The 11,882-nt window shown below is 30.7% G+C and overlaps 1 protein-coding gene across 6 annotated transcripts in view; it reads left to right on the top strand.

Annotated features, from left to right (window-relative positions):
* Positions 1-10,859, top strand: part of dachs (unconventional myosin-IXb-like dachs) — a 34,178-nt gene extending 23,319 nt beyond the window's left edge. For 3 of the 6 annotated variants that reach the window (XM_035084336.1, XM_035084337.1, XM_035084339.1), the window contains 15 exons: positions 1,539-1,913; positions 2,714-2,985; positions 5,407-5,578; positions 5,679-5,851; positions 6,058-6,217; positions 6,397-6,749; positions 6,867-7,056; positions 7,346-7,623; positions 7,759-7,948; positions 8,132-8,303; positions 8,829-9,058; positions 9,160-9,422; positions 9,639-9,896; positions 10,054-10,153; positions 10,316-10,859. In XM_035084336.1, coding sequence (XP_034940227.1) covers positions 1,539-1,913; positions 2,714-2,985; positions 5,407-5,578; positions 5,679-5,851; positions 6,058-6,217; positions 6,397-6,749; positions 6,867-7,056; positions 7,346-7,623; positions 7,759-7,948; positions 8,132-8,303; positions 8,829-9,058; positions 9,160-9,422; positions 9,639-9,896; positions 10,054-10,153; positions 10,316-10,473 — 3,344 coding nt within the window. In that variant the 3' untranslated portion in view covers positions 10,474-10,859. Of the gene's footprint in view, positions 1-70; positions 154-1,538; positions 1,914-2,713; positions 2,986-5,406; positions 5,579-5,678; positions 5,852-6,057; positions 6,218-6,396; positions 6,750-6,866; positions 7,057-7,345; positions 7,624-7,758; positions 7,949-8,131; positions 8,304-8,828; positions 9,059-9,159; positions 9,423-9,638; positions 9,897-10,053; positions 10,154-10,315 lie in introns of those variants that run through there. The other 3 variants (XM_035084338.1, XM_035084340.1, XM_035084341.1) reach the window with 2 other exon arrangements.
* Positions 10,860-11,882: the final 1,023 nt, after the last annotated feature.

Raw genomic sequence — 11,882 nt, 5'->3', positions numbered from 1 at the left:
GAGAAATAAAAAAAAATTTTTATTTATATAAACTGTTTTGATTAGCATTGCCGCCATTTTTGCAAATATGGCGGAAAAGCAAAGCCAACTGGGTCAATTGCTAATAAATCATCAATTTCTAATAAAATTGAATGAAGATTGTTAAACAATGCGGTAAAAAAATCTCTTTTTTTCTCATTATTTATAGAAATATAACCTTTGAGACTAATTTCAAAATAAAGGTTATCAATTGTGAGCATGCCAAATTACCTTAAATGAAAAGAGTTACTAAATATTTCTATAAATTTTTACTATTTCATCCTTTTTATTCTTCTACTCAATATTTATATCTAAAACTTATTGATTTGATTAAATAGATTTCAACCTTTTAAATTAATTATTTTATTGAGTTCTAAAATAATTGTTTGAGTTTTTAGTAGAGGTCTTGGGTTAATGTAAAATCGTTGTGGAATGAGAAATAGTATTTAGACAATCGACAGTTTGAGTTTACTTGCTAGTCGTAGAACTTGTTTGTCTTGAGAAAGTGTTAAGCTATATATCACGTTGATTGCTGCATAAATGCAATCATTATTTACATGTGTTAAAGAATAAATGGCAATTGTTTTTTGTAATCTTGTTATCATTTCTATTCAATTATTGCAAATATAAACCAACAAATAATCATTTATGCACTGATAAATAAACTCTAACTTTTGATCATGCGCTTGATCAAACCGGGGTTTGATTTCTCAATTAAAAAAAATCATATCAAGTTTCTTTGTCATATCGAATTACAAAAATCCTGAGTAATTACTTTCAACTTCTCTGTTACTTAAGACATCAACGAAAAAATTTGTAATGCATAAAGACAATTCAAAATATTTTTTATAACAAGCTGTGATATAAGTAAGACCCAACAACTCTATACTATCAACTTCTCAGTAACATTAAACCTTTATCAAAAACATTCAATCTTTGTTCATAATATTTTATACTCATTAATAATATTTGATAATAATATAAAAAAAAAAGATTAATGAGATCAATTAAATTTATTGAGATAAGGATAGAGAGAAATTTGCTCAAGCAAGTCATTTGGATCAATCAATTTTAGGTGCTACATTGAATTGTTATCAATGAATGTGTGATTATGACTTATAATGTTTCATATCATAATCTATTTCTTTTTATGTATTTGAGATAAAGTCTGATAAAGTATATATTTATATACTTCATCAATAAAAAAAATAGTGTTTACAAATTGTTGTCAAATTGCTATCAATGATCCTACATGCTAAAGCGAAGTATTTCTAGTTGATAAGATGCAAATTGCATCATTAGTTTAGCAGGGGAAAAAATTCCTAACTCTGTTAGTTTATTTATTTAAGCAAAAAACACGACTATCACACCAAAATCCAATATAACCATGTCATTTTAATTGCACGTCAATTGACACCTTAATTACATTGATAACATCAATTTCCCTTAACTTGGAAGTTGATAAAGAAAGAGTTGAATAAAGATATAACGAAAGTAAATAGGTGGTTATTGAATTCTAGACGCATCATCCTCAAATGAAGCTTCGCATCTCCAACAGCGTCTAAAGACCTTGAGTACTGAGTTAGTGACGTTGAGGAATCGTCTGCACGTGAGTCAACCAGGAAATAGTTCAGGAGGTACAGGTGGTGGTAGTGGAGCTGGTGGTGCTGTTAATGGGGTTGGTTTAACTTCAAGTTGCGAGAAGGGTGCAGTGACGACACCAGCACCCGCTGTACCACCACGCAATGCTCTGTCTCATGGAAACCCTGTACCCCATCCAATTGGACACTCATCCGGGCACACTGTTACCGCTTCCGCTATTATCCATCCGCACGCCAATCATTCTACTGCCAACGATCTCGGCCACAACTCTACCGCAAACAATTTAATATCTGGTTAGTATATTCCGTTGGATGACACCGTCCTTCCATTTCACCCTATCTACCTCTCATTAAAGCTTCATCCCCGATTAATTTCCGCGTTTCCAACGGCATTTTCAACGTGTCAACACCCGCACGCGTTTCGAATTAACGTCTGTCTGGTATTGAATTTATTCTAGACATTTTATTGTTTATTAATATATAATATTATTTTCATTATTACATTAAATTACTAGTTAAGTTTGAATTGTAAATATCTTTATTTTTCTATTCAATTAGAGAAAATTGTTTTTGGTTTTTCATTTATTTCTCTTGCTTTTGGTTCTAATTATAGATTAAAATGTCTTTCAAAATTAATACTTTTTATTTTTATTCAATTTTAATGCTTAATTATTGATAAAAATAAAAAGTAGCCATTAATATGAGTAATTAAAATTTCTACAAATATTTGGAAATAAGTAATTAAGTTGAATGTAAACATATTTTTTTACTTGTTAAAAGTCAATGATCCATTTATTTGTTAATCAAAGTACAAATAATAAAATGGCAATTCTTTTTAAATAACTAATAAAACAATTAATTGCAAAGGTTACAATAAATAAATTAGGATAAAAAATATTTAATAAAAAATATTCTTTCTAGATGTTTACTCCAAAAAGAGAGGTAATTTTTAACTGGTAATTGAGAAAAAAAATATGACTAAGTAAATGGATAATTTTTCAAAGAAAACCAACAGCCAATTAAAAGTCTAAAAGAGCACTCAGTAAAAAATAAGAGAGATAAAAATATGATTTTTTTTTTTATTTTATTTGTAGATTTGGATGTGACAAAACGTTCGGATGACAGAATCGTCTCATGCGTAGCAGCATTGGGTAGTCTGCGGTCACCACCCATTTCAAGGATCATCGCAGACGTAAAAGGTAGTAAAGGAACTCAAATACCTCAGCGATGCATTTCAAAGACATCTCCTCAGACCGCAAATGGTAATTCTACGACAGTAGAAGACCTCATTCACTTACCAGGACCTTTGACTGAAGATGCAGTATTAAAATGTCTTCAAGCACGATTTTGTGCGAAGCAATATCATGTAAGTATTTCAAAATGTTAAAGAAAATTATGTAAATGGCTTTTAAAAAGGATAAGAGTATATTTCGAGTGAAATAATATTTTATTAAAAAATTTTTAATATTACTTTTTTCACGAGTTTCAAAAAAACTTTAGTAAAAAACGTCAGAGGAAAAAATTTGACATTTTTCCCATTCAGAATAATTTCTTTTCACTTAAATTGTTAATAATCATTCTTAAAGATAATTTTTATTTAAAATTTTTGTGTTTTTAATTTTTTCAATTATTTCTGAAAGGAAATGAAGAAATTCAAGATACTTGGTCTTTTGTACAATTACTTGATGTACTTTTAGCTTAAAAAGAACGTAAACACTAACGATTAAACATTTTTTACAAAGCGGAAGTAAGTTGATTGAGAAAAAAACCATTGAATTACTTTTCTATAGAGAGTTGAATAAAGTCATTTATAAACAAAAAAAAAACCCTCAAGATTTTATCTTCATTAAAATAGTTAATCTAGGATCATCTTTCCTCAGATTATAACTATAAAACCTTAATTGTTACATTTTAAAAGTAAAAGCAAGTAAAAGGAATTAATCTTTTCGTTAAAAAATATATCAAAAGTGAAATAAATTGTTGGAAGTATTCTTCAATGTTATGAAGATCTTAAAAATTCTCTTTAAAAATTTTTTAATCTACTCTACGACTCCTTTACCTATACTTTGATTCTTCATTCGAGTACACACATGTATAATGAGACCCGCTAGCGAGTTTCGTTTCGAATTGGCGGCGCCTGGGGCTGTGTTCACTCTTGGGATTGTAAAGAATGCAAACGGAGCAACGAGAGCCTGAAGGGTGCCGCCTTCTGAGCACAAACACATTGACTAAGTCGAACATACATTCGTACATAAGAAGACATAGTGTGTACATAAGCCACAAGAATAAGCCGTAAGAACTGAGAGTGAGAAAGAACAAACAACTGCGATCATTTCCTTCCTTGGATGTGATATCCAAGTAAAGATCGTGTCTGTATATCTTTTCTGTACTCGTTTTATGTACAGGTGGCATGCTCGCATTCTTTCAGCAAAATACCGGAGCAAGAAATCAGAATAAACGTGAGGAAAATGAACAAGTCATTTGAAAATGAAATAAAATGAGGGATTTTAGATCATTCAGTAATGAATAGTTCATAGCTGTCATCAAGAGACATATTTATTGGATTATAATTCTTGGATTAATCTATATGAATTGATTAAAAGTCGATTTGGATAACAATCAAGTTACCTTGAGCCTACAGAAAGCATGAATGATGATGGTTTATCAGAAATGATCAAGATTTTAATCTAACTAGTGAAGGCTTATCACTTGACTAGTTATTGATAGCAGATATTAGCAAGCCTATCATCAAAACTAAAATCATGCTGAGGTATAATCTGATTAGATGCTGTGATCATTGCTAGAATTGTATTCATGTTTCAATTGAAAAAAGAAGATTAATAATCAATTCAAAATGAACTTGTTTGAAATCTTAATCAATTTAAAATGATAAAAAAAAAATATTGTAACATAAAATAATCACTCAATTTAATCACTTTTCCTTCTCTGGCACAAGAATAGAGTGATAATAAGCAGATATTGTTGATTCCACATGCGAATGAAAAGATGATTAGCATAAACATAACATCAGAAATCTGAAAATTTTTGTAAACTGATGTGGCAGACAATTTATATCAGTATCATAGACTTGGCACTAAAATGTTAAAGAAATATTTTATGTCACAGTTAAAGGTTTACTTTTGAACTGAAGCTAAAGATCTTGACAAGAGATGCTTACGTTACTCGCATGCAAAGTACCATGTCTCTACTTTATGTTACTTGGGTTTGCCTGTGTGTCATGGGTGTTACAGCCAAGTCACCGTCAACCGCAGATATCGACTCCCAAGTCTTCTTTTCCTCTTTCAAAAGTCGTCTCAATACTTATTCGTACGTGCCCGCAGGTGCGTAATCGGTTTATGAGCTTCTTTCCGTACTCTCTTTACTCCTTAGTCTTTCTTTATTATGTAGGACCGGTTTCATTGGGTTTAATGTCGAGCTTTTTTCGTCTTATCTTTTTTGCCAAATTTACAAAGAACGTCAAAGTAAGATGGCATCAACAATCATTTATGGAAATGTTGTTACTGTAAAAAAATAATCACTTTTTAATGATGCCAATCTAAATCATCCTTTTAAGTAGACCATTATCCTAGTGTATAAATAAAATAAATTATTTCTAATTCAGTGACAGAAATGTTTAATACTTTCTGATCAACTCCATCTGATGTACATAAAAACAAAAAGAAATGTTTGATTAATTTTTTGAAAATAAAAATATTAGGAAATATTCAATCAATTATGGAAGAGAAATGGAATTAATGATTTGTTTTGAATAATTGTTTGTTATTAGACAAATGTAGGTCCGATTCTAGTGAGTATCAACCCATATACTGACGTAGGGAATCCTCTGACACTGACGAGCACTCGAGCCGTGCCACTAGCACCACAGCTGAACAAGGTCGTGCAGGAAGCTGTGAGACAACAGTCTGAGACTGGTTACCCACAAGCCATCATCCTTTCGGGTGAGAATTTGCAGCTTTGTATATCAGAACTGGCTGTCGTGTGGGTCTAAATTGGATTGAATGGAAGATAACGAACCACAAAACTCATGATTCTTTTTAGGTACCAGCGGCTCTGGAAAGACTTATGCCTCAATGCTTCTGCTGAGACAACTCTTTGACGTCGCTGGCGGTGGTCCCGAAACGGATGCCTTCAAACATCTCGCCGCTGCTTTCACAGTTTTACGGTCTCTTGGATCTGCCAAGACAGCTACGAATTCAGAAAGTTCTAGAATTGTAATAATTTGTCTTTTATGCGTTTTTTAATCTCACTCTTTTGACTTTGTCTCTGATAAAGCATCTAAAGTCTAGACTATTTTGTTTTAATTTGAATTAAACGGAGTTGATTTAATGTCAGAAAGATTTCAAAATTTTACTACTTATTTTATTAAGTTGAAAAAACAATAATGATAAAATAATATATATTTTATTTTAATTTTCAGGGTCATTTTATTGAAGTCCAAGTAACTGATGGTGCCTTATATAGAACTAAAATCCACTGTTACTTTCTGGACCAAACTCGAGTCATCAGGCCTCTTCCCGACGAGAAGAATTATCATATTTTTTATCAAATGCTTGCTGGATTATCGAATGATGAACGAGGTAAAAAAGCAAACTAAATCACTCAATCAATAAATCAATGTCTCATAATTTTATTGTTTAATATTTATCATTTCTTTTTATGAGCTCATTAATTTATCAAATATGATTATAGTGATTATCTTCAATATTGTTTTATTACTTATTATTAATGAATCATCTTATACTTTGGATTTTTTCAGTGAAACTCAATCTAGAAGGATATAATTTAAAGAACTTGAGGTACCTTCAGCATGGAGATACGAGGCAAGATGAGGCAGAAGATGCAATAAGGTTTCAAGCTTGGAAAGCATGTCTAGGAGTCTTGGGAATTCCCTTTTTAGATGTAGTAAGAGTATTAGCAGCTGTTTTGATTCTTGGAAATGTTGGTTTCACGGATGGTCCCGGTGTGGAAGTCAGTGTAATAGGAGAGAACGAGCTGGCATCAGTCGCAGCTCTTCTGGGCGTGCCAGCACCAGCTTTATTACGAGGACTAACGTCAAGAACTCATAATGCTCGTGGCCAACTCGTGAAATCAGTTTGTGATGCCAACATGGTAAGTCAAAAATTCACAATTGATGAAAGTCTAGTTTCATTTGAATGTTCAAGTGATAAATAGATAAAAATCTGGTTGTAGAGTTCATATAAAAGTCATTTTAAAATATTATTTCAGTCCAACATGACAAGAGATTCGTTAGCAAAAGCACTTTATTGTCGTACTGTTGCAACAATTGTGAGACGAGCTAACAGCTTGAAAAGGCTTGGATCAACCCTTGGAACACTTTCGTCAGATTCCAATGAATCAGTTCACAATCAAGCAGAAGTCACGAGCCAGCATGCCTCGACTATTGGTAGTTCAGCTGGTAATTTATTTATTTATGAATAAACATTTTTTAATATATTTTATTATAAAAAATTGTTACTTAAAAAAAAGCTATACATACTCATAAATAATTCATATTCATAAGAAAAAATAATTGATCCAATTTATTAAAAAATACCGTTGAATATTTCATTCTCAGGACATTAAAAATGATGATTGAATAAAAATAATAAAAAAAAAACTGTTAGAGAATTATGTGTTTAAAAATTTTACCATCAATTAAATAATTAAATAATTATTTTTATTATTATTATTGTTAATAAATTAAGGTGGAACAGGCTCGAGGAGTATGGCAGCATTAAATAACGCAGTTCGTCACGCAACGGATGGATTCATCGGTATTCTCGATATGTTCGGCTTCGAAGACCCCAAACCAAGTCAACTCGAGCATCTTTGCATAAATTTATGCGCTGAGACGATGCAGCACTTTTATAATACCCATATTTTCAAGAGTTCTATTGAAAGTTGCCGAGATGAAGGTATAAGGTGTGACGTTGAAGTCGATTATGTAGACAATGTGCCTTGTATCGATCTAATATCATCACTTGTAAGTAAAATATATTATTTATCATTTGTAACTGTAAAACAGTCTTGATAAATACCCTTAGTACCAATGACATTGTTTTAATATTTAATAGCAAATACGTATCAGTAAATATATCTCTGTTTGATTGTTTATTAGCGTACTGGTTTACTGAGCATGCTAGACGTTGAATCCTCGATGCGTGGAACTGCTGAGAGTTACGTAGCTAAAATGAAGGTGCAACACAAGCAGAATCCACGATTATTTGATCCAAGGAGTCTTGACTGTAGATCATTCGGGATTCAACATTTTGCTGGTAGAGTTGTCTACGATGCGACGGATTTCCTAGGTAAACATCATTTTTTTCAAGTTATTTAATACAATCTTTTAGCTTGTATTTAAATAATGAATTAAAAAATTATTTTATTTTAAATTGCTATTAATATTGAAATAACAAATTAAAAATTGTATCATGTAAAATTAAATACTCATATTCATAACATTTAAAAAAAAAATAATTTTTTTTCTTTAGATACAAATAAAGACGTTGTGCCTGATGATCTCGTGGCTGTTTTTTACAAGCATACTTGTAACTTTGGCTTTGCAACTCATTTGTTTGGGAGTGAATTAAAAGCCTTGTATGCCAGTGACATAGTGCCGCGGGGTGTAAGCTTCAGAATATCTCCAACATCACATACAGATCTGTGAGTATTTGAGATTAAAAATTCTTAAAAAATCTACAGTTTCATATATAAAAAAAAAAGTAGTACACGTTGACAGGAAGTAGAAGTAGAAAAAAAAAATATTAAAAGTACTTTTAAATCATAAATTCTTTTAATATGTCTACAGACCACGTAAGAGCCCAATAATAATGAGAATATGACGACGTTTATAATAATTGATACCATTTCTGATTGTATTCAGGTATTTAAACCACAATTCGGTCATAAACCGCGGTTAAACTTTGGTTAGAGCGTCGCATTAATTCATCGTTAAACCACATTGAAGTTATAAGTAATTAATGAAGATGCATTTATTCAATATCTGTTGTCTGTTCTATCTGAGTTGATAGTTGTCATAATAATTTTATTCACGAAAATGTAGAGAATCATTATGGTGAATGAATGAAGTTTAGGATTGCTCTATTAGTAGAAATAATTATTAAGTAATATATATATTATTCAAAATGTAACAAATAATAATAGTAAAATATATTCTATGAACTGTAGGAACGTTCAATTTTTTAGTTTAAATGGCGACGAACCCATTTCTACACTTACTCAAGACTTCCACACACGTTTGGATAACTTACTTAGAACTTTAGTGCATGCACGGCCTCACTTTGTGAGATGCATTAGAAGTAATGCTACTGAAACACCTTTACATTTAGACCGAGGAGTTGCGATGCGGCAAATACGATCACTCCAAGTTCTAGAAACTGTAAATCTTATGGCTGGAGGTATAAATGTTATTCTGTATTTAAATATATTATATTTATTTATTTAATTTTTATAATAGTTATATTGATAAAACAAATAATAAATAATAATTTTTTATTAGGATATCCACATAGAATGCGCTTCAAAGCTTTCAATACTAGGTACAGGCTCATTGCTCCGTTTAAACAGCTGCGACGATCTGAGGAGCAGGCTGTTGAAGACACAAAACTTATTTTACAAAATGCACAGCAAGTGAAAAGCAAGTTTGGAGCAAGCACCAGTTGGGCACTTGGCAAGCGACACATCTTCTTAAGCGAAGGCATTCGCCAACAGTTGGAAAATCTCAGATCGGAAACGCGAAGAAAAGCTGCTACAGTCATTCAAGTAAATATTTATTCCATTTGTGATTATTACCTCCATGTTGTTTTAATTGCTACGGTATTGCTATTCACTTCATTTAAACCTTTCAAAAAATATTATTCATAATTATAATTATTATGGAGACGAAAAGTTTTATCAATTTAAAAGAAGTCGAAATAATTAGAGAAATTGTATAAAGAAATATGTAATTTAAAATAATCAAGTATTTTTGTAATTTAGGCCACCTGGAGAGGCTGGAGGGTACGCAGAAAATGGCCAATGAGAAGAGCTCCATTACCAATAACTTTAGCAATTGGTCCTTCACAAACCCAACCTTCAAGTACAGGAACTCATCAAAGAAGTCTTACTGCTGGAAATGTTACCGGAGCTCGGCCAAGACCACAGCCTATTGCTGGTACTCCACCACCGGATCCATCTGAAAAGTGTGCAGATCAAAAAATGATCCAACAAACTTGTACACTTTTTGGACTTGATCTAGTACGTTTAACATTGTTTTTTTTTTTTTTTTAATATTTATCGGGGAAAAAATTATATAATATTCATAAAATTATTGAGCATCAACAAAAATCCATAATTCATTATGGATAATTCATTTAATTTAGATTTTAAATTGTTTATTTTGGTTAATTACCAGGAACGACCACCTCCTGTCCCTCCTAGTAGATCATATACAGTAACAGGGAATACGAAATTGGGATATCCACAAACAAGAGTCATGAAAATGCCATTTCCAGGTAATATAAATTGGAAAGAGATGTATTACAACGTTTTAATTTTACACATATATACATTTTTAGACACTGATGAATATTAATTTTATTGCTAGAATAATGATGAAATTATTCATAGGATTAAATTAAATTAATTAATTATGATAATTTATTTATAAATTATAGAAGAAGGAGAAGGAGAAGTGGTTTTATTGAAAGGAGAAACAGTACTTGTTGTTGGAGCTTCCCCAAGACGTGGTCATCTTCTTGTTGAGCATAATAACAAAACTCTTCACGTGCCGTACCAATTTATGGAGCTGAAACCATGTAATATTAATATCTAATCAGTACTATTATTTATATTTATTTGATAATATTCGATTAAAGCTCAAATAAGAGTAAAAAAAAAAACGCATAGTAAGATTGATGTATGTAGTAATATTGTAAGATTTAAGAAAAAAAAGACTTGAAATGTTTTCGATTTGTTTAACGAGGAGAAAATCAGTGTGTTACATAGTCTAATTGCCAATATATTGCCATAGATTTGCGTTTAATGTTTACAGAATAAAGCAGACGTTATAAAATAATTAGTTGATTTTAAAATGTTTAAAGTCCACTGTAAACTGGTATTATGTGTCTTCCATAAGAATAAATATACAAATGATGTTAAATTATTATATTAAAAAAAAATTTAATTTCTGCAACGATTAAGAATGTAGAAACATGTTTATTAAACGTACAAACATTTATGTATACAGTTAATATTTTATTTTTAATCAATAAAATTAATTTGACAAACTGTAAATTATTTATCATATGATTAATAATGTCATTAATTAATTGATTTATTGTTGTAGATTAATTAGTGGAATTATTTGTAAAGAAGAAAAAGTATTGGTAATAGAAAGAAGTGGAATCTAGAAAATATTATGAAGAATTCAGCGAAGGATTCCTTTTTCGATAGCTTTTACAATTTTTCATTGAAATAAATTTTCTTTGTTTGAAGCCTAGGTTGTACGAAGTGTCGCTGATACAAAGAAATACGCGTCGAAAATTCATTGACAAATAACTAGAGAATAGAATGGGGAAGTACAGTTGACTGACTTCTTTTGATACCTTGACGTATTATGTGTACGTCAAATCTCTATCTTTCTTTTCAATCTTTCTTCTCCCACCTAACAGTACAGGATGTTCCTGTGCAATCTCACTCAAGTTGTTTCACAGTCTGTGAAACATTTCAAACGAACTTTGATGTCAAATAAAAGGCACAAGAAGTTGCTGCGTCCTGTGTTCTTGAGCCAAGTGAACTGTGAAAGAGAAAAGTTGACGAAAAAAATAAAGAAATAAATAAATAAAGAAGTAATGGACTTAAATTCTAGCTACTTTTTATTTGAACTTTTATTGTTCAAACTTTTCGTTTTTAAATTTTGTTCAAGATGTTTTAAAATGATTTTTCCTATTAAAACTTCACTCAGGATATTTTTTTTTTCTCAACATTTTAGATATAAATGATATAAAATACATCAAGAAACTAGATAAATAATTTTTTTTCTAGTAATTTCAAAGAACTTTTATCAATAAAAATCTTCCAATTTTATTATTTTGAAAAATTTCTGGAGCAGCTGGAGACGATTTTCAGTACTGCACTGTTTTCCTCGTAAAGTTGAGCATCCTAGCTTGAAGTAAAAACCCCAAATCTTATACAAGACTCAAAAAATGCTTTCTTTTATATTTCTAGTGTAAATATCGAGTG

This window comes from Chelonus insularis, unplaced genomic scaffold (assembly GCF_013357705.1).
Source record: "Chelonus insularis isolate UGA/USDA-ARS -01 unplaced genomic scaffold, ASM1335770v1 contig_388_pilon, whole genome shotgun sequence".
Taxonomy (NCBI): Eukaryota; Metazoa; Arthropoda; class Insecta; order Hymenoptera; family Braconidae; genus Chelonus; species Chelonus insularis.
The sequence above is the reverse complement of the archived record's forward strand: the minus strand, read 5'-3'. Positions and strand labels throughout refer to the sequence as shown.